Genomic DNA, 25,108 nt, shown 5'->3' with positions numbered 1-25,108 from the left:
GAATTTGGAGAACCGGGTGGAGTTCCTTGCAAACGCTTTTTACTGACCAGAGTTTTGGGGCGGTCACTACCTGGAAAGTAGGTGTGTTTGAGGCAGGGTTACCTCCTGAAAGTCAGGTTGCCACCCCCAGACTTGGAGCAAGGAATGTACCAATTATTAATAATTTGTGTAATTCCGCCCCAGATGGGTGCATCGCAAATGCGCGACCATATTCATAAGCAGCATGCGACTCTGTATTAAATGAGTCTATACACGCCTAGTCTGTCGAATTTGCTCTACGCAGGCCGGATAAAGTGGTTTCTATATGGATCCCTGATAGCTAGAAACGTGCACTTTAGGTGAACGATAGAACTGTTTCCTAGGTATCAGAAAATGTAATTTTGGTCTTGCTGTGCCAAACCTATTTTGAATTATTAATACAGTAAATGTTCCCATTGTGTGAAGCTATGAGCTTGGAGGGAAATTTGAAGTTCAACCAGTTTGAGCTGGTTTTCCTTTTGGGGAAAGATGAGCTGTAGCCAAATGGCTTCTCCCCAGGGAAGCTAGCCACGTGTGACATTTTTTCCTGACACAGGATGTGGGGGGAAGGTTACTCAGTAAGAGAGAGGGAAATTGACATCTATTGTGCATTTACCCAAGACTGACAGGAACTGTGCACGACCATGCGAAAGTCGATGGCGATTTTACGCACAACTTTCCGTAATGTCCGTCACAGGCTCCAAGAGGTTTTCTTCCAAGATTGCCCTGTATTTGGCTCCATCCATCTTCCAATCAACTCTGACCAGCTTCCCTGTCCCTGCTGAAGAGAAGCACCCCCCAGAGCATGATGCTGCCACCACCATATTTGACAGTGGGGACGGTGTGTTCAGAGTGATGTGCAGTGTTAGTTTTCCGCCACACATAGCGATTTGCATTTTGGCCATAAAGTTCCATTTTGGTCTCATCTGACCAGAGCACCTTCTTCCACGTTTGCTGGGTCCCCCACATGGCTTGTGGCAAACTGCAAACGGGACTGCTTATGCTTTTTATGTTAACAATGGCTTTCTTCTTGCCACTCTTCCATGAAGGCCAACTTTGTGCAGTGCATCACTAATAGTTGTCCTATGGACAGATTCCCCCACCTGAGCTGTAGATCTCTGCAGCTCATCCAGAATCACCATGGGCCTCTTGAATGCATTTCTGATCAGCGCTCTCCTTGTTCGGCCTGTGAGTTTAGGTGGACGGCCTTGTCTTGGTAGGTTTACAGTTGTGGCAATCTCCTTCCATTTCTGAATGATCACTTGAACAGTGCTCCGTGGGATGTTCAAGGCTTTGGAAATCTTTTTGTAGCCTAAGCCTGCTTTAAATTTCTCAATAACTTTATCCCTGACCTGTCTGGTGTGTTCTTTGGACTTCAAGGTGTTGTTGCTCCCAATATTCTCTTAGACAACCTCCGAGGCCGTCACAGAGCAGCTGTATTTGTACTGACATTAGATTACACACAGGTGCACTCTATTTAGTCATTAGCACTCATCAGGCAATGTCTATGGGCAACTGACTACACTCAGACCAAGACTACACTCAGACTTTGCAGTTATTTATTTGTAAAAAATGTTTGGAATCATGTATGATTTTCGTTCCACTTCTCACATGTACACAACTTTGTATTGGTCTTTCACGTAGAATTCCAATAAAATTGATTCATGTTTGTCGCAGTAACAAATGTGGAAAACTTCAAGGGGGACGAATACTTTTGCAAGCCACTGTAAGAGAGGTGTGACAGTCACGAAGCTTGTGGGTTTCAGTCTGGTGTTTTGGAGAGAGGAGAGACAGACCCACATTAGTTGTTTCAACATAAAACAATAGTCTTTTTAAAGACTGCATATAAAACAAAAGTATTTTTAAAGACTGTGAGAGAGAATTAGACTGAGTGTGAGCTTTTAGTCATAGTAGCTAGGTGTATTTGTGAGAGAGTGACAGTAGATTGTTAGTTTGAGTGATTGATTGTAGTGTAGTGTACTAGTAGTAGTTGCTGTATGGAGAGGGTTAGAGAGAGCCAGCCAGGCCGCAGGCTTAGTGCTTGACAGAGTGAGAGAGGTAGGTGATTGATTAGTTGAGTGTAGTGCAAGGTTATTTGTTTTTGTTTTCTAAGTTCATTTTTTTGTTTTTGTTTTTTGTTTTCTTTATTTTATTTTTGATTTATTTTCTTTATTTCACCCCCTTATTTTTTTTATCTGTTTTTTAGTTCAAGTTAGGTGGATTTATTTTACTTTGGTTCCGTCACTCATACCCCTTCCCCAATAAACTTTTTGGCCCCAAAACAATGGAGCGAGAGCAGCAGCAATTTCATACCACTCCTAAAAGAAATGGGAGTGATGGTGGTGTTGGTGGATCACGTCAAGTACATGATCAGGTTGAGGGTGGCAGCAGCAAGAAGCGTTCTGCCCTGATCAGAGATGTCTTCCCTGTGTTCGCACGCAGGAAAAGTTTGACAGAGCAGCAGGCGAACAGAGTTGTTCACTCTAATCACTACAGCAGGGTGTGAGGCTAGGTGTGCCTCTGTACACAAGACCCTGCCTGCTGTGCACTAATTAAGGACTGTCTACAAATCATTGTCTACAAAATACTCTGGTCCATCATGAGCTTGCTGGGTGGTCTGTAACCCTACAAAACTTTGTATGATTCCTTATCAGTGGCTGAGCAGAGATGCAGTCATTAGAACAACTGTGCCGAGAATAGAAAGCTTTTCTCTATGTACGTGCTGTGTGGTATAACAAGGTTTATTTGCTATGCGCGTTTCAGGAGGCCTCCTGAAATGCGCGTAGCAAATAAACCTTGTTATACCTCATGAGAGCCGCCATAGCCTTTCTTACATGCACTACTACATTGATAAGTGTTAATCAATACTCCCAATTGCCTGCGAGCTGTTTATACAGTCACACAGTGCAACAGGCAGTTTTGGACATCCTCATTACTGCATCACACTTTGCACTAGTGCAACCTGCAATAGCCTGTGGTGCGGCCACATAGTGCGGAACTTGCATACAGTCCAGGCAGAGACCTGCAAAGATACAACCATGGATTCCAGCCCTGCCCTCCTACGGAGGAGAATCTGGACACTGCCAAGCCTGGTCCCCGGCCGGAGGGACACATGTGCAGCCGCTGGACAAACCCGTACAGGCTTGCCAGAAACTTTCTAAGGTGAGATTACTCCAGGAATCCCTGCCTTTTCTACCACTGGTTCTCTGAGTGCGCTCTATATCTTATCTTTATCCTAGATTTTGTTTTAAGTAGGCAGACTTCTTTTTTGTTGCCAGTAGAGTAAATTATTATGAATCGGTTCCCAAACCCAGGGGCATAGCAAAAGGGGTTGCAGAGGTTGCGACCACATCTGGGCCCTTGGCCCTGAGGGGCCCAGCAGGGCCCTCCCTTAACTGCAGTATTAGCTCTCTATTGGTCCTGTGCTGGTAATAATCATTTCTATAGATACTTTGAATAGTAGTAATCATTAACAAACTGCTCTCCATCCCCTTCTTGCACCTCTGACACTGTAGTTGCCATTGGCAGGTTTTGGTGTGCCGTATCAATTGTTATGTATAGAGTGCTTGAGGGGGCCCCATTGTAAAACTTGCTTCGGGGCCCACAGCTAGTGTTGGGCGAACAGTGTTCGCCACTGTTCGGGTTCTGCAGAACATCACCCTGTTCGGGTGATGTTCGGGTTCGGCCGAACACCTGATGGTGTTCGGCCAAACTGTTCGGCCATATGGCCGAACTAAGAGCGCATGGCCGAACGTTACCCGAACGTTCGGCTAGCGCTGTGATTGGCCGAACGGGTCACGTGTAGTGTTGGGCGAACATCTAGATGTTCGGGTTCGGGCCGAACATGGCCGAACTCCGAACATAATGGAAGTCAATGGGGACCCGAACTTTCGTGCTTTGTAAAGCCTCCTTACATGCTACATACCCCAAATTTACAGGGTATGTGCACCTTGGGAGTGGGTACAAGAGGAAAAAAAATTTAGCAAAAAGAGCTTATAGTTTTTGAGAAAATCGATTTTAAAGTTTCAAAGGGAAAACTGTCTTTTAAATGCGGGAAATGTCTGTTTTCTTTGCACAGGTAACATGCTTTTTGTCGGCATGCAGTCATAAATGTAATACATATAAGAGGTTCCAGGAAAAGGGACCGGTAACGCTAACCCAGCAGCAGCACACGTGATGGAACAAGAGGAGGGTGGCGCAGGAGGAGAAGGCCACGCTTTGAGACACAACAACCCAGGCCTTGCATGAGGACAAGAAGCGTGCGGATAGCAATTTGCATTTTGTCGCCATGCAGTCATAAATGTAATACAGATGAGAGGTTCAATAAACAGGGACCGGAAACGCTAACCCATCACAGATGTTCATTGTTCATGTTACTTGGTTGGGGTCCGGGAGTGTTGCGTAGTCGTTTCCAATCCAGGATTGATTCATTTTAATTTGAGTCAGACGGTCTGCATTTTCTGTGGAGAGGCGGATACGCCGCCGATCTGTGACGATGCCTCCGGCAGCACTGAAACAGCGTTCCGACATAACGCTGGCTGCCGGGCAAGCCAGCACCTCTATTGCGTACATTGCCAGTTTGTGCCAGGTGTCTAGCTTCGATACCCAATAGTTGAAGGGTGCAGATGGATTGTTCAACACAGCTACGCCATCTGACATGTAGTCCTTGACCATCTTCTCCAGGCGATCGGTGTTGGAGGTGGATCTGCACGCTTGCTGTTCTGTGTGCTGCTGCATGGGTGTCAGAAAATTTTCCCACTCCAAGGACACTGCCGATACCATTCCCTTTTGGGCACTAGCTGCGGCTTGTGTTGTTTGCTGCCCTCCTGGTCGTCCTGGGTTTGCGGAAGTCAGTCTGTCGGCGTACAACTGGCTAGAGGAGGGGGAGGATGTCAATCTCCTCTCTAAAGTCTCCACAAGGGCCTGCTGGTATTCTTCCATTTTGACCTGTCTGGCTCTTTCTTCAAGCAGTTTTGGAACATTGTGTTTGTACCGTGGATCCAGAAGGGTATAAACCCAGTAATTGGTGTTGTCCAGAATGCGCACAATGCGTGGGTCGCGTTCAATGCAGTCCTAGGCCGAAGAGGTCATAACCTAGGGTCACAAAACCTGTTTATTGGGCAATTTCAATGGTGGCGAGTCTGACGTACATAAATCGCAGCAATGGCCGTTAGCAACGTCTGAATCTCACGAAATGTCTCATGCAGGTAGAAGACATATTGTTAGACTTGGGCTCCAAAGATGGGTTCCCTACATCTCTGCAAACCAGAGTTACAGGGCTCCAAATTTGGTAAAATCCCCCATAGGCTTTCATTGGGCCTCCTATTTACAGTTCCAAAATCTCACATCTTTTCAAAGGGCAATTACTCAGCAGTGGCAAATTTTCTAGCATTGTAGGGACCCTTAGGGGGAACATGACTGGTGAGTTTCGGGCCCCTAGGCCGAAGAGGTCATAGCCTAGGGTCACAAAAACCTGTTTATTGGGGCTATTTCAATGGTAGTGATGGTGACGTACATAAATCGCAGCAATGGCCGTTAGCAAAGTCTGAATCTCACGAAATGTCTTATGCAGGTAGAAGACATATTGTTAGACTTGGATTCCAAAGATGGGGTCCCTACATCTCTGCAAACCAGAGTTACAGGGGTCCAAAATTGGTAAAATCCCCCATAGGATTTAATTGGCTCCCTATTTCACTTTCCAAAATCTCACATCTTTTCAAAGGGCAATGGCTCAGCAGTACCAAATTTTCTAGCATTGTAGGGACCCTTAGGGGGAACATGACTGGTGAGTTTCGGGCCCCTAGGCCGAAGAGGTCATAGCCTAGGGTCACAAAAACCTGTTTATTGGGGCTATTTCAATGGTAGTGATGGTGACGTACATAAATCGCAGCAATGGCCGTTAGCAAAGTCTGAATCTCACGAAATGTCTCATGCAGGTAGAAGACATATTGTTAGACTTGGATTCCAAAGATGGGGTCCCTACATCTCTGCAAACCAGAGTTACAGGGGTCCAAAATTGGTAAAATCCCCCATAGGATTTCATTGGCTCCCTATTTCACTTTCCAAAATCTCACATCTTTTCAAAGGGCAATGGCTCAGCAGTACCAAATTTTCTAGCATTGTAGGGACCCTTAGGGGGAACATGACTGGTGAGTTTCGGGCCCCTAGGCCGAAGAGGTCATAGCCTAGGGTCACAAAAACCTGTTTATTGGGGCTATTTCAATGGTATTGATGGTGACGTACATAAATCGCAGCAATGGCCGTTAGCAAAGTCTGAATCTCACGAAATGTCTCATGCAGGTAGAAGACATATTGTTAGACTTGGATTCCAAAGATGGGGTCCCTACATCTCTGCAAACCAGAGTTACAGGGGTCCAAAATTGGTAAAATCCCCCATAGGATTTCATTGGCTCCCTATTCCACTTTCCAAAATCTCACATCTTTTCAAAGGGCAATGGCTCAGCAGTACCAAATTTTCTAGCATTGTAGGGACCCTTAGGGGTGACTGGTGAGTTTTGCCACTGCTGAGCCATTGCCCTTTGAAATGGTGTGAGATTTTGGAACGGTAAATAGGAGGCCCAATGAAAGCCTATGGGGGATTTTACCAATTTTGGACCCCTGTAACTCTGGTTTGCAGAGATGTAGGGAACCCATCTTTGGAGCCCAAGTCTAACAATATGTCTTCTACCTGCATGAGACATTTCGTGAGATTCAGACGTTGCTAACGGCCATGGCTGAGATTTATGTACGCCACCATCACTACCATTGAAATAGCCCAAATAAACAGGTTTTTGTGACCCTAGGCTATGACCTCTTCGGCCTAGGGGCCCGAAACTCACCAGTCATGTTCCCCCTAAGGGTCCCTACAATGCTAGGGACCCCATCTTTGGAATCCAAGTCTAACAATATGTCTTCTACCTGCATGAGACATTTCGTGAGATTCAGACTTTGCTAACGGCCATTGCTGCGATTTATGTACGTCACCATCACTACCATTGAAATAGCCCCAATAAACAGGTTTTTGTGACCCTAGGCTATGACCTCTTCGGCCTAGGGGCCCGAAACTCACCAGTCATGTTCCCCCTAAGGGTCCCTACAATGCTAGAAAATTTGGTACTGCTGAGCCATTGCCCTTTGAAAAGATGTGAGATTTTGGAAAGTGAAATAGGGAGCCAATGAAATCCTATGGGGGATTTTACCAATTTTGGACCCCTGTAACTCTGGTTTGCAGAGATGTAGGGACCCCATCTTTGGAATCCAAGTCTAACAATATGTCTTCTACCTGCATGAGACATTTCGTGAGATTCAGACTTTGCTAACGGCCATTGCTGCGATTTATGTACGTCACCATCACTACCATTGAAATAGCCCCAATAAACAGGTTTTTGTGACCCTAGGCTATGACCTCTTTGGCCTAGGGGCCCGAAACTCACCAGTCATGTTCCCCCTAAGGGTCCCTACAATGCTAGAAAATTTGCCACTGCTGAGTAATTGCCCTTTGAAAAGATGTGAGATTTTGGAACTGTAAATAGGAGGCCCAATGAAAGCCTATGGGGGATTTTACCAAATTTGGAGCCCTGTAACTCTGGTTTGCAGAGATGTAGGGAACCCATCTTTGGAGCCCAAGTCTAACAATATGTCTTCTACCTGCATGAGACATTTCGTGAGATTCAGACGTTGCTAACGGCCATTGCTGCGATTTATGTACGTCAGACTCGCCACCATTGAAATTGCCCAATAAACAGGTTTTGTGACCCTAGGTTATGACCTCTTCGGCCTAGGACTGCATTGAACGCGACCCACGCATTGTGCGCATTCTGGACAACACCAATTACTGGGTTTATACCCTTCTGGATCCACGGTACAAACGCAATGTTCCAAAACTGCTTGAAGAAAGAGCCAGACAGGTCAAAATGGAAGAATACCAGCAGGCCCTTGTGGAGACTTTAGAGAGGAGATTGACATCCTCCCCCTCCTCTAGCCAGTTGTACGCCGACAGACTGACTTCCGCAAACCCAGGACGACCAGGAGGGCAGCAAACAACACAAGCCGCAGCTAGTGCCCAAAAGGGAATGGTATCGGCAGTGTCCTTGGAGTGGGAAAATTTTCTGACACCCATGCAGCAGCACACAGAACAGCAAGCGTGCAGATCCACCTCCAACACCGATCGCCTGGAGAAGATGGTCAAGGACTACATGTCAGATGGCGTAGCTGTGTTGAACAATCCATCTGCACCCTTCAACTATTGGGTATCGAAGCTAGACACCTGGCACAAACTGGCAATGTACGCAATAGAGGTGCTGGCTTGCCCGGCAGCCAGCGTTATGTCGGAACGCTGTTTCAGTGCTGCCGGAGGCATCGTCACAGATCGGCGGCGTATCCGCCTCTCCACAGAAAATGCAGACCGTCTGACTCAAATTAAAATGAATCAATCCTGGATTGGAAACGACTACGCAACACTCCCGGACCCCAACCAAGTAACATGAACAATGAACATCTGTGATGGGTTAGCGTTTCCGGTCCCTGTTTATTGAACCTCTCATCTGTATTACATTTATGACTGTATGGCGACAAAATGCAAATTGCTATCCGCACGCTTCTTGTCCTCATGCAAGGCCTGGGTTGTTGTGTCTCAAAGCGTGGCCTTCTCCTCCTGCGCCACCCTCCTCTTGTTCCATCACGTGTGCTGCTGCTGGGTTAGCGTTACCGGTCCCTTTTCCTGGAACCTCTTATATGTATTACATTTATGACTGCATGCCGACAAAAAGCATGTTACCTGTGCAAAGAAAACAGACACTTCCCGCATTTAAAAGACAGTTTTCCCTTTGAAACTTTAAAATCGATTTTCTCAAAAACTATAAGCTCTTTTTGCTAAATTTTTTTTCCCTCTTGTACCCACTCCCAAGGTGCACATACCCTGTAAATTTGGGGTATGTAGCATGTAAGGAGGCTTTACAAAGCACAAAAGTTCGGGTCCCCATTGACTTCCATTATGTTCGGAGTTCGGGTCGAACACCCGAACATCGCGGCCATGTTCGGCCTGTTCGGCCCGAACCCGAACATCTAGATGTTCGCCCAACACTACCCACAGCTCCTAAGCTATGCCACTGCCCAAACCTTTTCATAGGACTGTATATATTCAAATTTCCATGTAGTATAATTCAGAACTGATTCTCATAATCTGAGAAAGGAGTCTAGCTGTAGCACTGCTACAATGATATTCTGTTTATGTACCATTAAAGTATTATTTGAGTTTGTGGTTACACATAAGAAGTTGGTAGATGTTTGACTTGGAAACAGGAAAATCGGGCGCATTTGATAAGTGGACAAATTGAGCGTCGCCATTGACTCCAATGTAAAATATCGGCTATTGGGCGCAAACCTGGGCGAATTGGGCGCCCATTAAACTGTTTTGCGCCTATTATAATTTATCGTCTTACAATGCTAAAACAGAAATTATCATTATAAAATTTGTTTTCACAATAATCCTTTTTTTTTTAATTATCATTTTAACTTTTCAATATTTTTATAATGTACTTCTTTAACCTTTTGCCGACAGCGTCACGCCGATGGGCGTGGCCACGGCGGCAGCCCCAGTACCGCCTAACGCCAATTGGCGTAAAGTCCTGGGGTTCTGTTTTGCAGGAGATCGCACGCATCTCCTGCTTTGGGGGCAGAGCTCCGCCCGACTAATAGACAGCGTTATCGCCGTCTATTTCTATGTACATACGTGTGATGTGATGTGATCGGCAGCAGTGCTGTACTGGGGACAGCCGTGTGACACGGCTGTCCCCCTGGGGGACAAGAGAGCGATCGGCTCTCATAGGCAGAAGCCTATGACAGCCGATCGCCATAATTGGCTGGCTGTGGGGAGGGAGGGAACATTTTTAAAGAAACAGCTTTTTTAAAAAAAAAAAGCTAACAATAATATTTATTTTAAAAAAAAATAAACATGGGGGGAGCGATCAGACCCCACCAACAGAGAGCTCTGTTGGTGGGGAGAAAAGAGGGGGGGAATCACTTGTGTGATGTGTTGTGCGGCCCTGCAGCTTAGCCTTAAAGCTGCAGTGGGCTATTATACTAAAAATGGCCTGGTCACTAGGGGGGTTTAGCCCTGCAGTCCTCAAGAGGTTAAATAAATTTAATATTCATTCTTAGAATCATAATTACATTAATTATTGTTTTGACATGTAATTTTACTTTTCTTTTCTTTTTTTCTTCCAGTTTTACATTCTTTGTGAGATTTTTAGTATCAGGGGTCCTTTTTAGAATTATAATTACGTTAATTACCTTAAATAAAATTTTTACATTCTAGCTGAGATTACAAATTTCTGGGTGTTAGGGTTAAGTACTACCAGGGGGGTCTTAGAGTTAGGCCTAGTCCACACTAGGTCCGGAATCGTTCCGTGGCTCCGTTTTTTTCAGCCCTGATTATAAAAGGAGCCCCGGATACTAATGTTAAAAATAGCATCCGTCTTCACCCAAGAAAAAAACAGATCCGTCTGCGTTTGCAGTTTTCAAAACCTGAACGGAAGGTCCGGATCTGCTGCATTTTCTCGCAACGGATCTGGACCCTGATACACGGAGGGTTAATGGCAGGCAATGGCAAAATGGATTTCACTCTACACAGGCAAATTTTGACATAGAAACTGATCCATTTCTGTGTCACAGTCTGGGGAAGAATGGGGGTCGCCATGCTGGAGGGTGATAGAAGGCAGGACGGGGTGGAAGCGGTCGGTGGGGAGGGGAAAAGCCCCCCTCCCTCACCTGCGTCCCCCGTCCCCACTACCCCTCCAGCTGGTTTCAATCATTTAAAAATTGTTTAAAATCAATATAATGTAGCAGGCGGCGAGTGGGGAACTTACTTGCTTGCGTCCCACTGCTCGCCGCGTCACTTCCTGTAATGCCGTCCTCTGATGTTCTTAGGACGGCATTACAGGAAGTGATGCGGCGAGCGCAAGGAAGTAAGTTCCCCGCTCGCCGTCTGCTACACTATATTGATTTTAGACGATTTTTAAATGACAAGACAAGACAAATAACATTTATATCGCGCTTTTCTCCTGGCGGACTCAAAGCGCCAGAGCAGCAGCCACTAGAGCGCGCTCTATAGGCAGTAGCAGTGTTAGGGAGACTTGCCAAAGGTCTCCTACTGAATAGGTGCTGGCTTACTGAACAGGCAGAGCTGAGATTCGAACCCTGGTCTCCTGTGTCAGAGGCAGAGCCCTTAACTATTACACCATCCAGCCACCGCTGATTGAAACTAGCTGGAGGGAAAGCAGGGAAGGGGGGATCCAGGTAAGGGAGGGGGGAACCTACGCCCCTACCCACCACTGCCACCGCTGCCCCCTTCCTGCCTGCTCTCCCCTTCAGCATGGTGGCCCCCCACCCACGGCAAGGGCTGGGAACGCTTCCACAGACTGGAAATGTCCCAGCAAATATACCAATTTCTCTCAAAACGGAGAGAAAAAAAAATGTTTACAAAAATGGGGGGGGGGGGGGGGGGCCTGGCTAGCCGTGTTACATGGCAGACGCATAATCCCACAGCTCCTCTGATTCCCCGGACAAAGCTACTACCACAGCAGTGATGGACCTTGTAACCAACCCCCAATCCCTCAGGGAAGAAGCCATGGAGACGGAGGCCAATAAAAAAAGGAGAAAAAACGGCCCCAAGCTCCAGAAACTGCCGGACATGTTTGTCTCTATGAAAGCAAAGGCCTGCAATAACAAAGATGGCGCCGGCACGACTGAGACAGCGGGAAACGGTTTCTCAGGCACAGGAGACCACACAGACTCACCTGCTAATTCAGGCAGCTCCACACCAGGTACTGTTTCTCCTTCAATCCGCAGCCCTGTTAAATCTAAACTTAGAATCTCTGGCCCAGACGATCACACAGTCAGTGAAGCTGCTGATCCCTTCCCCTCCTTCCCCGGCATAGAAGCTTTCTCTGCAGCTGAACAAAACATCACTCAATCCTACAGGAAAGAGTTCATGCTTTCCTTCAAAGCCTCCTTATCCAAAGATCTGCTGACAATCACTAATAATTTACAACAGGCTGTTAGTGCTTTAGGTGACAGAGTCTCCACTGGAAACAAAATGTCTAGGAATAAAAAAAGGCCTCTATGGATGAAAAGAAAGGTTAAGGTAGCCATACACTGGTCGATTTGCCATCAGATTCGACCAACAGACAGATCCCTATCTGATCGAATCTGATCAGAGAGGGATCGTATGGCTACCTTTACTGCAAACAGATTGTGAACCGATTTCAGCCTGAAACCGATCACAATCTGTTGTGGTGGTGCTGTCGCCGCTCCCCCCGCCCGCATGCATTACCTGCTCCGCTGGTGCGACTGCCCCCGGTCACCGCTCTTCTTCTCCGTCTCCGCTCTGGTCTGCTCTGGTCTCCGGCATGCTTCCCTTCTTCCTGTCTGGGGGAAGTTTAAACAGTAGAGCGCCCTCTACTGTTTAAACTTCCTGCCGGGACAGGAAGAAGGGAAGCATGCCGGAGACCAGAGCAGACCAGAGCAGAGACGGAGAAGAGCGGAGACCCGGGAGTCGCGCCGGCGGAGCAGGTAATGTATGCGGCTCTATTGCGTCGGTCGTCGGGCACTCGAACGCCGCTAGCGATGCGCTCTTCGGGCCAGTGCATGGCCACCTTTAGGGATAAAATGAAGAGGTTAAGGTGGCCATACACTGGCCCGATTTGCGCCCGTTTCGACAGCAGATTCGATCACTGGGATCGAATCTGCTGCCAATCGTTCACGCTACATGCCGAATTTCGATCCATTCCGTCCGATCCCGTCGATCGCGCCGCGCGGAAAATAACTGTCGATCGCCCACGGGTAAAGAGCGCATCGCTAGCGGCGTTCGAGTGCCCGACGACCGACGCAATAGAGCCGCATACATTACCTGCTCCGCCGACGCGACTCCCGGGTCTCCGCTCTTCTCCGTCTCCGCTCTGGTCTGGTCTCCGGCATGCTTCCCTTCTTCCTGTCCCGGCAGGAAGTTTACACAGTAGAGGGCGCTCTACTGTTTAAACTTCCCCCAGACAGGAAGAAGGGAAGCATGCCGGAGACCAGAGCAGACCAGAGCGGAGACGGAGAAGAAGAACGGTGACTGGGGGCAGTCGCACCAGCGGAGCAGGTAATGTATGCGGGCGGGGGGAGCGGCGGCATCACCACCACAACAGATTGTGATCGGTTTCAGGCTGAAATCGGTTCACAATCTGTTTGCAGTAAAGGTAGCCATACGATCCCTCTCTGATCAGATTCGATCAGATAGGGATCTGTCTGTTGGTCGAATCTGATGGCAAATCGACCAGTGTATGGCTACCTTTATGGCAAACTGTATACCTGCATTTAAAGGGGGTTTAGATGCTTTCCTTGCATTGAAAGACATCCATGGCTACAATTACTAGGTAATGCCTAATGATGTTGATCTAGGGATTTTTATCTGATTGCCATCTGGAGTCGGGAAGGGATTTTTCATGCCTTGTAAGGGTTCTTTCGCCTTCCTCTGGATCAACAGGGATATGTGAGGGAGCAGGCTGGAGTTGTACTTTATACTGGTTGAACTTGATGGACATATGTCTTTTTTCAACCATAATAACTATGTAACTATGTAATGAGGAACAACTATCTAAACTCACCCTAGAATAAAGCAGTGGATGTGATTGAAGCACAACAATCAGACATAGATTATCTCAAGACCAAATCTGCCGATTTGGAAGATCGAAATCGAAGATCAAACCTAAAATTTAGAGGGATTGCTGAAAATGTCTCCCAAAACTCCTTGAAAGATTTAATCACCCAGCTGGTTAAAGAAACACTCCCCACAATATCCGGGGCGGAATTCATTATTGAAAGGGCACATAGACTGCTAAAACCATCTCATCTACCAGATACAACTCCCCGCGATGTGATCGTTAAATTCCTGTGTTTTCCTACTAAAGAAAATCTGATGCTGTATCTGAAAAAACACGGAAGCCTTCCTGAGCCTTATCGAAAATCGCTGTCGCCTCTAACTGCCTGTCTCAGAGACAACAACATAATATACAGGAGGGGGTTCCCCACGAAATTAATAATTACCAGAGCAGGAAAGATTTCTACAGTGTCCTCCTTAGAAGATGGTATAGGTCTCCTGAAAACCTGGGGCATACACCCAAAGGCTTATATTCAAAATAAACGGCAACCTGCGACCAATACCAAAATGGCCATCACTTGGCAACCTGCTACCTGATCTGGGAAATACGACGAGATCGGCTAATCTACCTTAACATGATCTGGCTCATTAACCCCAGACCATGTTCTCCTACCCCCGGCACAAGGCCTGATAGTCTCTACTTGATGGTTTCATTCCTGTTGTCGAGTTGGATTATAACCGTTTACTTACATTTAATCTCAGCTACTACCCAGATAAGGCTCGTCCCCCTTACCCCTCATCCCCTAACTGGCATACTCTCAGCTCTTAATACAATTTGGCTCTTTAGTCTGCACATGCATCTCTTCCACCATCCCCTGAAATGGTGTTAAAAATTGTTTCTATTAACGCTAAAGGGCTTAACTCCCCCTTCAAAAGGAAAATGTTATGGAAGGAAGCTCTGTCACATAAAGCGGACATTTTATTTACTAAAGAGACTCACTTCAAGAAAGATCACTTACCTAAATGCTCCCACCCTGCCTTTCCCACAATTTTTCCTTTTCAAAAAAAAAAGAGAGGAATCCTGATTGCCTTCCACTCTGCCAACACGGTAACCATACACAGAACAATTGAAGATGAGCAGAGACGATTCCTAATAGTGGTATGCACAGTAAATAACACAAAATTAACCCTAGTTAATCTATATGCGCCAAACTCCAATCAGAAAACATTTATTGTCCGCCTACTAAAAAAGATCAAGGCACTACAAACACCTAATGTAATAATCGGTGGGGACTTTAATTACTGTCTGAATCCTAAACTGGACTCCATCAACAAGAAGACAGCTACGACCTCTAAATTACAACAAATTCTCTACAAAGAGGACTTGTATGATATATGAGAGCGCAAAATAGTGAAGAGAGGGACTATACCTTTTTCTCAATGGTCCACAATACCTACTCCAGGATTGACTGGTTCTTAACAGATAGGAAATTGCTTCAATCCATCATCAAATCGGACATAGGCTCTATTACATGGTGCGATCATGCCCCCATCTTCATCACCATAAATAGCTCCACACATCCTAACCCCTTTCAAATGTTGAGACTAAATAATTCCTTGCTTAATAAGGATGCCAATGTTTATTTTCTAACCGATAACCTAAACGCTTTCTTTGAAACCAATGAGGATGGGTCAGTTGGAGAGACCACTGTGTGGGCGATACATAAGGCTGTCATGAGGGGTTTATTAATCCAATTGGGTGCCAGGGGAAAAAAACAGAAAAGAGCCAAAATTAACGAGATCCTATCAAAGATCAAATCTCTAGAAACCATCCACAAATCTAACCAATCCCAACATACATTAGCAGAACTCTTCAATCTTAGACAAGAATTGAGACTTCTACTAGTAGCGGAATATGAATTCCAACTCATACGTCTCAAATGATCTTACTACCAGCAAAACAATAGAGCCAGCCCACTACTTGCTAAACTAATAAAACACAGACAGGCTAAAACAAAAATCCAAAATTTAGTACATCCCTTTACTAAAGTTAGACTCACCAACCCGTGAGATATCGCAAATGCTTTTAGGGACTACTACATCTCCTTATTTAAGTTAAAACTAGATAAAGACACCCCTCAACCAAGAGCAACAGGTATAAAAGAATATCTGCATCATATTCAATTACCTTTCCTAAAGCGGGAACAACTCTCACTTTTGAAAAAACCCATTGAAATCTCTGAGGTAATCTCGGCTATATCCAAATCTAAACCAAACAAAGCACCTGGCCCAGATGGGTTCTCTAACGAATATTTCAAATGCTTCAATAATATATTGGCACCAAAAATGGCCTCACTCTATAATAAATTCATACAAGACAGAGAAATTCCGCCAAAATTTTCACGAGCCACAATCACAGTCCTCCCTAAAGAGGGTAAAGACACAACGGCTCCCTCCAACTATAGACCCATCTCTCTCCTGAACTGTGACTTTAAATTGAACACAAAACTACTAGCTAATAGATTATTTGATTTATTGCCATCATTAGTCTCAGTCGACCAAGTTGGCTTCATAAAAGGAAGAAAGGCAGCTGACGGGACCCGGAAAGTATTTAATTTTCTCCACCATGCTAAGGCCCGGTTCACACTTGCGGTTGTCTGCCAAACGGACCGGATGACCTGACCGGATCCGGACCGGATCCGGATCGGAACCGTACGGTTCTGATCCGGATCCGATCCGGATCCGGTCAGGTTGCATCAGGTGTTCATCAGGATGCGATCCGGATCCGTTTGGCAAAAGTAACGTAAAAAACAAAAAAAATGTTGGGGTCTGGGAAGTCAGCAGAATGGGGACCTGTGGAATCAGGCCCTCGGCTGTTTAGCACTCACCTCCACCTGCGACATGCTGCCAACATCTCCGGATCCGGATCCAGCTGTGCTGCTCCACTCCAAAATGCTTGCCCATGTGTCCCCATCCAATATCGCCGCAACAATCCGCATAGGAAGTGGGGTAGAACATCCGGATTTCTCAGCCAGTGTGTTGTGCGCTCTCTGGTTCCCATTGGTTTGTATTGGCCGGATGGTGCAGTCCGGCTCCGCCACCGGATACGGCTGCCGGAGGAGCCGGATCAAAAAATAGCGCATGTTGGAACGGAGGCCGGAGTCCGGATCCGGCCCGGATCCGGTCCGGCTCCGGTCCGGCAGAACGGACGCATGTGAACGGACGCATAGGCTTTCATTGCTATGCCGTGCGTCCGTTCCGTCCGTTCTGCAAGCGGTGCGGCTCCGGCACGGCGATTCCGGACGGCCACCGCTAATGTGAACTGGGCCTAACTCTGCTTGGGGGCCTTCTCTGCTCCTAGCTTTGGATGCAGAGAAGGCCTTCAACAGAGTCCATTGGGGTTTTCTTAATGAAATTCTGCTAAAATTTGGTATTCAATGTGCTTTTCACAAAGCTATAATGGCCCTGTACAAAAATCCTTCTGCTGTGGTAAATGTATCAGGGTTCATTTCTGATAAATTTGAGATCTCAAATGGAACCAGGCAGGGATGCCCTCTCTCACCACTAATTTTTGTACTGATAATGGAAACATTGGCTGAATCAATACGATCTGACACCCAATATAAAAGGCATAATGGTCCAAGGCAAATCATTCCCCATCAATTTATTTGCAGATGATGTCCTATTGACCTTATCTGACCCACTTAACTCATTACATCATGTTCACCAAGCACTAACTACCTTCTCTAAAGTATCATATTACAAAGCAAATGAGAATAAGTCCCTTCTGATGGAAATTAATACCCCCCACATCTAAAGAAATTGATCTCAGCCAAGTTTCCATTTCCGTGGGTGAAAGAATCTATACCTTATCTAGGAATACGAATCCCTCCTCACCATAAGGATCTGTACAAAACTAACTTTCTCCCACTAATCACTAAAATACAAACAGACCTTTCCTGCCTGGGAAAATTTGAGTTCTCTCTCTTGGGGAAAATCGGAGCATACTAAATAACGGTCCTGCCCAAGATTGTATACCTATTTCGCACAGTCACAATAGATCTCCCTCAGCACTTCTTTCAGCAAATGAATAAAAATATCTCTGCCTTCCAGTGGAATAGCAATAGACATAGACTATCATCTGCCAACTTACATACCCCCTTTAAACAAGGAGGCTATGGTCTCCCCAACCTTACCCTATATCATCAGTCAAGTATTCTAGATATGACGAGGCATTGGTGTTCAGAAAACTCAGACAAAACATGGGTCCAATTAGAGGCCTTAAACCTACCCTATGCAAATACCAAGAACTACCTATTATCTCATTTACTAGGTACATCTCCTAAGTCTCCACAACACCCAACCATTATGGCCACATCAAAAGCGTGGAACAAATTCATCTCATCTATACGACCAGGGTCTGCCACTGTTCTACCCCAAATACCACTAGCAACATTCTCCCTCTTAGTACCTGATATTAATTATATTAAATCAGCTGTGTCCAACTGGCGGCCTGCGGGCCGCATCCGGCCCGCCAAGCTTCCTGCTGTGGCCCGCCATCCCAGTGTTCTCCCCAGGATCAATGAATCAGCCGGGCAGAGTGCTCAGGTAGAAAAAAAATGCTGATGAGAACGCCTGCCCTGCTTTCACCGCATGCCCGGCTCTTCACTGTTCTCCAGCTGTCAGTTAAGCCACGCTCAGCCAATCAGTACGCCCTTGCCATCACAGGCATGGCCTAATGGGAGGAATCCTGTTCGCACCTGTCAGCCAATCCACGGGTGGATTCTGTGTAGCCCTCGACTGCATGCTGGCACGCGTAGCGGTAAATGTATACGGAGGGCAGCCGGGTTGGAGTGAAAGAGGGTGCTGGGGATTGTGTGGGGACAGAGGAGCCTCATCTCCAACATGAGGATCTGTGCTCAGACATGGGGAGGGCGGCTGTTTTCCGGGGGAAGCGAGGCCTCTGCCTGTAATGTGTCGCTGGCTCAGTGCCAGCCAAGCTATCAGCAGGCCAGCCAAGCACAGCAGGTCTCTGCCTGCTGGCTGTGTGTAAAGGGCCACTCCACACAGGTCACAGGAGTAGGACTGTATTGTCTCTATGTCACTAGCCCAGCTCCAGCCATCAGTAGGCCAACCAATCACAACCTCTGCAGTGTTCTCAGGCTTGTGAGCACCATGTGAGGGGGAACACTGCCTAATGGTATTTATTAAGGGGGAACACTGCCTGATGGTATTTATTGAGGGGGAACACTGCCTGATGGTATTTATTAAGGGGGAACACTGTCTAATGGTATTTATTGGGCCTGATTCACAAAGCGGTGCAAAGTGTTTGCACGCCAGTGAAAAGCCCTTTATCACGCCTAAACTCAGTTTAGGCATGATAAGAAGAAACTCGCGCGAATTTTCCACGCGCAAAGTGTTGCGCGCGCAATCGCGCAGGCGCGCACGCGCGCTACGTCCATTAAGCCCTATGGGACTTTGCGCGCGCGAGTGCGCGTTTGCGTGCGCAAAACTTTGCATGCGGGACTTTGCGCGCGATAATCAGCACAAAGCGGTGCTAACTCAGCGGTGCAAAGGTTATCATGCCTAAAGTCTTTTAGGCGTGATAACTGAGTTATCACCGCTTTGTGAATCAGGCCCATTGAGGGGGAACACTGCCTAATGGTATTTATTGAGGGGGAACACTGCCTGGTGGTATTTATTGAGGGAGAACACTGCCTGATGGTATTTTTTTCGAGGGGGAACACTGCCTGATGGTATTTATTGAGGGGGAACACTGCCTGATGGTATTTATTGAGGGGGAACACTGCCTGATGGTATTTATTGAGGGGGAACACTGCCTAATGGTATTTGAGGGGAACACTGCCTGATGGTATTTATTAAGGGGGAACACTGCCTGATGGTATTTATTGAGGTGGAACACTGCTTGATGGTATTTATTGAGGGGGAGCACTGCCTGATGATATTTATTGAGGGGAACACTGCCTGATGGTATTTATTGAGGGGAACACTGCCTGATGGTATTTATTGAGGGGAACGCTGCCTGATGGTATTTATTGAGGGGGGACACTGCCTAGTGGTATTTATTGAGGGGAACACTGCCTGATGATATTTGTTGAGGGGGAATGCTGCCTAATGCTATTTGTTGAGGAGGAATGATGCCCAGTGTTGTTTTTTGAGGGTAAACGCTGCTGCCAGTCTAAATGCATTTTGTGGGAATCTGCTGCCAATTGAATTGCATTTTGTGGAAAGTGTGTGTGTGTGTGTGGGGGGGGGGTGCTGCTCTAGCAAGAACCTTAAGAACTTTCGGCCCTCCACCATGTGGTCTGAAAAAAAATGGCCCTCCATGCCCGTGAAATTGGACAGCACTGTATTAAATGGTCTGCCTCAGGTATAAAATACTTCAACGATTTATTGAATGGAGACTCTCTCATCTCCTTTCAAGATCTAATCTCTAAATTTCCTAACCTGAAGGATCAAATATTCCAGTACCACCAAATAAAACATTGGTTGGCCCATGCTCTAGGCAAAATCCAGAAACTCCCTCATCACATCCACACGCATCTAAAAAATAATCTTAATCCCCGAGGTGGGATTTCACTATGGTATCAATATCTCTCCTTGTCTAAAAAATCACCCTACAAGCGAATTGGTCCCTACAACAATTCATATATGCAGATTCTATATTAGAAAAGAACTCTAGATGTATTACCCATGCCGAAACAACAAGAAAAATCTTCCAAAAATGGTATCTCCCCCCCAAAACCCTGGCCCAGTTCTCAAGTCTTAACTCTCACCTATGCTGGAGAGAATGTAATTCAACAGGATCTCTAACACATATCCTGTGGGATTGTCCAATTATTAAAGAATTCTGGAATACAGGCAATCTATTGATCTCCAACATACTAGACACGCATTTCGTACTCTCCCCCAAATGGCCCTCTTCCTAATTGATAGTCATTTGATTCCCCCTCACATAGAAAGAATGTAATTCATATCATATGTGCAGCTCGCCAATTAATTCTAGCTAATTGGAAAAATAAGGAACCCCCTTCCATAACTCAACTAATTTACACTACACGCTATAATCTATAAATGGAGGAAAGACTTACCCCTACACGCCAGGCCATGAAGAACCCTCCTCCTCACAAAATAAACTGGCAACAGATAATATCCCGCTTGAGTTTGCCCAATAACTCCACTTAACATGAAAACAATTAAGAATCGCAAACAGACTATATATGAGACTTCACGCATACCAGAATAGTTTGAGTATACCAGAATAGTCTACCCCCCTGTAAACTTTCCCCTGTTCTAACCCCATCTCCCACTGCTCGATGAGTCCTATCCTAACAGCTTCTCTTTCTAGTAGGTTCTCTTGAAAGGACCATAGAGAAGCTTAAACAAACCAAAGTTACTGCCTTTGACAATTGGTTTAATCTTTTTGATCTGGACACCGGTTACACATCTTGTTTTGACTTATGTTTTGACTTATGTTTGACTTATGTTTGTGTTATAATTGATATACTCTACTATAAGCCTCCTATATCTACAGGTACTTACTTTGCAAGTGTCCATAGACGCTTTGACTTATGTACCAAGACAACCCTATTCACCAAGGGTTGAATTAAGCTTGTATGATGCTTCACCTGGCATTTGTTGTAATTTTTGAAAATGCTCAATAAAAACTAATGAAAAAAAAAAGGATCCGTTTTAAACTGATCTGTTCTGCAGGGGACAAGTGGGAACCTAGCCTTAGGCCCCACCAGAGGGTCTTAGGGTTAGGCACCACCAGGGGGGTCTTAGAGTTAGGGGGGTCTTAGAGTGGTTAGGGTTAAGCACCAACAGGGGGATGGTTAGGGTTGGGCACCACCAGGGGGGTCTTAGGTTTAGGCACCACCAGGAGGGTCTTAGCTTTAGGCACCACCAGGGGATCTTAGAGTTAGGCACCACCAGGGAGGTCTTAGGGGTAGGCACCAACAGGGGAGTGGTTAGGGTTAGGCACCAACAGGGGGATGGTTAGGGTTGGGCACCACCAGGGGGGTCTGGGGTTTAGGCACCACCAGGGGGGTCTTAGGTTTAGGCACCACCAGGGGGTCTTAGGGTGAGGCACCACCAGGGGAGATTTAGGGTTATGCACCAACAGGGGAGATTTAGGGTTAGGCACCACCAGGGGGGACTTAGGGTTAGGCACCACCAGGGGGTATTAGAGTTAGGCACCACCAGGGGGGTATTAGAGTTAGGCACCACCAGGGGGGTGTTTAGGGTTAGGCACCACCAGGGGGGTGGTTAGGGTTATGCACCACCACGGGGGTCTTAGGTTTAGGAACCACCAGGGGAGTCTAAGGGTTAGGGATAGGTAGAGGGAGGGTTCTGTGTGAGGGTAGAGCTAGGTTTAGTTGTAATAAATCAAACTTTTACTCTATTTTTTTCAATCACATAAATCTGTAACACTAAGATACCGTTTGATTAACTGTTGTTGTTATAAATGATAAAATCCAATACATTCTGTCTTTAAAAAAAATACTGTTTGATTTATGGAAAGGTGTTATATTTGACATAAAAATTAGCCACTAAACTTTTTCAGAAACGGAAATATATGATTAAGATTACAACTGTTTTTTACCGTTTAATTTATACTTTATATGTATTGTTACGGTAACATGTTATTGATGGTTTCTGGTAAATGTCAGACATAAACTCTGTGTCTATGAAATAATAAGAATTGTTAAAAGCGATTTTTACACAAAGTGATAATTTAAAACATAATGTAGTTGTAAACCGATATTTTTGTACTTATTATTGTAAAATAAGAAATTCGGCTGCATCCTGATTCCTGCGGCCTTTTTTCATAGCGCCTCTATTTCATGCACGCGTTTGACTTTCAGTATTTGGTGAATGACAGTATAAGTCCAAATTATTTAAAACAAATCCCAAGGGCACTGTGCTGCGAAGGTCATAAAAGATTGTTAAAGTAGTGAAGGATTATATACTACAATCTTTTTATTGTAAACTTACAGGATTTATACTGTAAGTGCCTACAACAGTCCTTATTTTACTTTTGTCAGAAAATACTAAGAACTATTATTTAGAAGCTAACATCACAGAATTTGAGATTTTATTATGAAGTTGCTCAGTGTTCAATGATGTTTAAACTGGAAAAAAAAAAACACCAACAGAGCTCTAAAACCTAGGACGGCTTCTGGAAACCAAGGATATTTATGTGAAACGTTTGTGTATTCTACTCACTGGAGCAAATGTGGAAATATATCCCCTTGCAAGCAGTTAAGAGTTTTGAGTTCAGTTTACAAAACCAGAGGGACTCTGAAGCAGCTTTCTACAGCAATTTGATTAATTGCTGCATTTCTAAAGTCTCTCACAGTATTGCAAAGAAAGGTAACTACTGTATATTAAATCAACGTTATACCTTTTTGAGTATCCTGCTTTGTTTTCTTCCCAACATACCTCATATTCCTGTGAATCCAAGTACTGTCCTCCTAAAAGAGTGTTTATCTTCAGAGGCTGAGGAGAGTGTGTGATCATAGACCCCTAAGCACAACCTCATGTCACTCAAGTTCCATACTATTTTTAGGAGCAGCTGCTGATTGTTCTGTCTAGTATCCTCCTCCCCTTGAAGAAACATGAGAGTAGTTTTTAGTAGTTTCCACATTTTTCCAGAATGTTCATCACATTCATCTGGTGAAGGCACTTACATTAATAAAACTAGTAGTTTATGTTTTGTACTTAGCTAATCACATTAGCATATAAGTGTGTTTACTTGAAATAACTGCATGGCAGACTAGTGACTCAAAAAAGACACATAAAATGTGTCTTAAAAAACTATAATGGCTTTATCAGCATCATGTTACAGAGAATTAACTAATAACAATAAAATCAGTAATTACTGGAAATCTGTTGCATCATCAATACAAGCTTTCCAGTTTCATGGTAAATGTCTGCATTTTACAAGGAATTGGTTCCTTTTTAACAAACAAAAAAACTGCCTTATTTGGAGGGGGAGATGATGAAATGGGGTCAGATGCTCTGAGGGGAACATGGTTAGTTCCCTGTGAAATAATTAAATACATCTAAACATATTGTACTGAAGTCCAACTCCAAGCTCTAAAGTTTTTCTAATCCTTTGCAGGCAATTAGGGTTCTTTCACACTAGGAGCTGATCCATGCGTTTTGACGGATCACTCCTAGGATGCATTTAGAAAGGTAACATGAAAGTCTATTTGACTTTCATGTTAACTTTCACATTAGCCAAAGAGTGTTGTGTTGCAATGCATCTGGGAGCATTTAATCGTCCAGACACTGCGTTTTCCTGTTGAGTGAATGAGAATTACCCCCGCTGACCAGCGTTGCACCGCAACTTCCTGACGTCCCGCCGCAGGTTATAACGCGTGCACAAAATCGCGTTCATGCACATGTTATCTAATGTGAAAGAGGCCTTAATGACAGAGGTTTTTTTTTTCTGTTTATGATTTAAAATAAAACACTTTTAAAGTACCTGGAGTTCTTCCACGAGTTACCTCCTACTGCTCACACTTCAACAGCAAAAGGCTGTCCTGTTCATTCTGAGACTCTGTCCTCCCTTGTTTTCTTGCCGTTTTGAACACCACTAAATGCTAAGTTAAACTGCAGCAGCCATTTCCTCAGTCACTCCTGTTTACGTGTCAGTTGTTAAATCAGTATTTTTTCCCCAAGCTTCCAAGAAATCCTCGGTAGAGATGGCCCGAACTGTTCACCGGCAGACAGTTCCCGGTGAACAACTAATGTTTGTTTGTGTCGGCAGGCGAACACATGGCGTGCTCGACCCACCCCTATACATCATAATGGAGCCAAAATTTGACCTCTCACCCCAGAGTCAGTAGGCACATGGGAGCCAATCAGCTATGCCTCCCTCCTGGACCACACTCCCTCCTATAAAAATGCCAGCACGGCAGCCATTTTTCACTATGTAGCTTCTGTGAAAGAGTGTAGGGACAGAGCTGTGCTGCTGCTAGGAAAAGCGGTAGTTAGGCCTCTGTTCTGTGTCCCCAATGCAGTTTCTTGCTGCTACATTACCAATTCACCATCTACACCGGGGCGGCGCCAGGGGGGTGCTTGGGGGTGCTGAAGCACCCCCTAAATTTGTCCAAGCACCATATTACCACCCCCTAAAAAACAGGTGCTGATTTTGTATTTTTTTTTTTGGCTCTGTTTCTTTAACCACTTGAGGACCACAGTCTTTTCGCCCCTTAAGGACCAGAGCCTTTTTCTCCATTCAGACCACTGCAGCTTTCACGGTTTATTGCTCGGTCATACAACCTACCACCTAAAGGAATTTTACCTCCTTTTCTTGTCACTAATACAGCTTTCTTTTGCTGCTATTTGATTGCTGCTGCGAGTTTTAGTTTTTATTATATTCATCAAAAAATACATGAATTTTGGCAAAAAAATGACTTT

The 25,108-nt window shown here is 45.4% G+C and overlaps 1 protein-coding gene across 4 annotated transcripts in view; it reads right to left on the bottom strand.

Annotated features, from left to right (window-relative positions):
* Nucleotides 1-23,218, bottom strand: part of PTGES3L (prostaglandin E synthase 3 like) — a 202,873-nt gene extending 179,655 nt beyond the window's left edge. For 3 of the 4 annotated variants that reach the window (XR_011025320.1, XM_068263589.1, XM_068263590.1), the window contains exon 1: nucleotides 23,123-23,218. Coding sequence is in view for 2 of the 4 variants with exons in the window: in XM_068263589.1 (XP_068119690.1) it covers nucleotides 23,123-23,127 (5 nt within the window). In the remaining 2 variants the exon portion in view is untranslated. The remainder of the gene's footprint in view (nucleotides 1-23,122) is intronic. The other variant, XR_011025321.1, reaches the window with a different exon arrangement.
* Nucleotides 23,219-25,108: the final 1,890 nt, after the last annotated feature.

Source organism: Hyperolius riggenbachi, chromosome 12, assembly GCF_040937935.1.
Source record: "Hyperolius riggenbachi isolate aHypRig1 chromosome 12, aHypRig1.pri, whole genome shotgun sequence".
NCBI classification, from domain to species: Eukaryota; Metazoa; Chordata; class Amphibia; order Anura; family Hyperoliidae; genus Hyperolius; species Hyperolius riggenbachi.
Note: the sequence above shows the minus strand (reverse complement) of the source record. Positions and strands in the feature narration are given on the sequence as shown.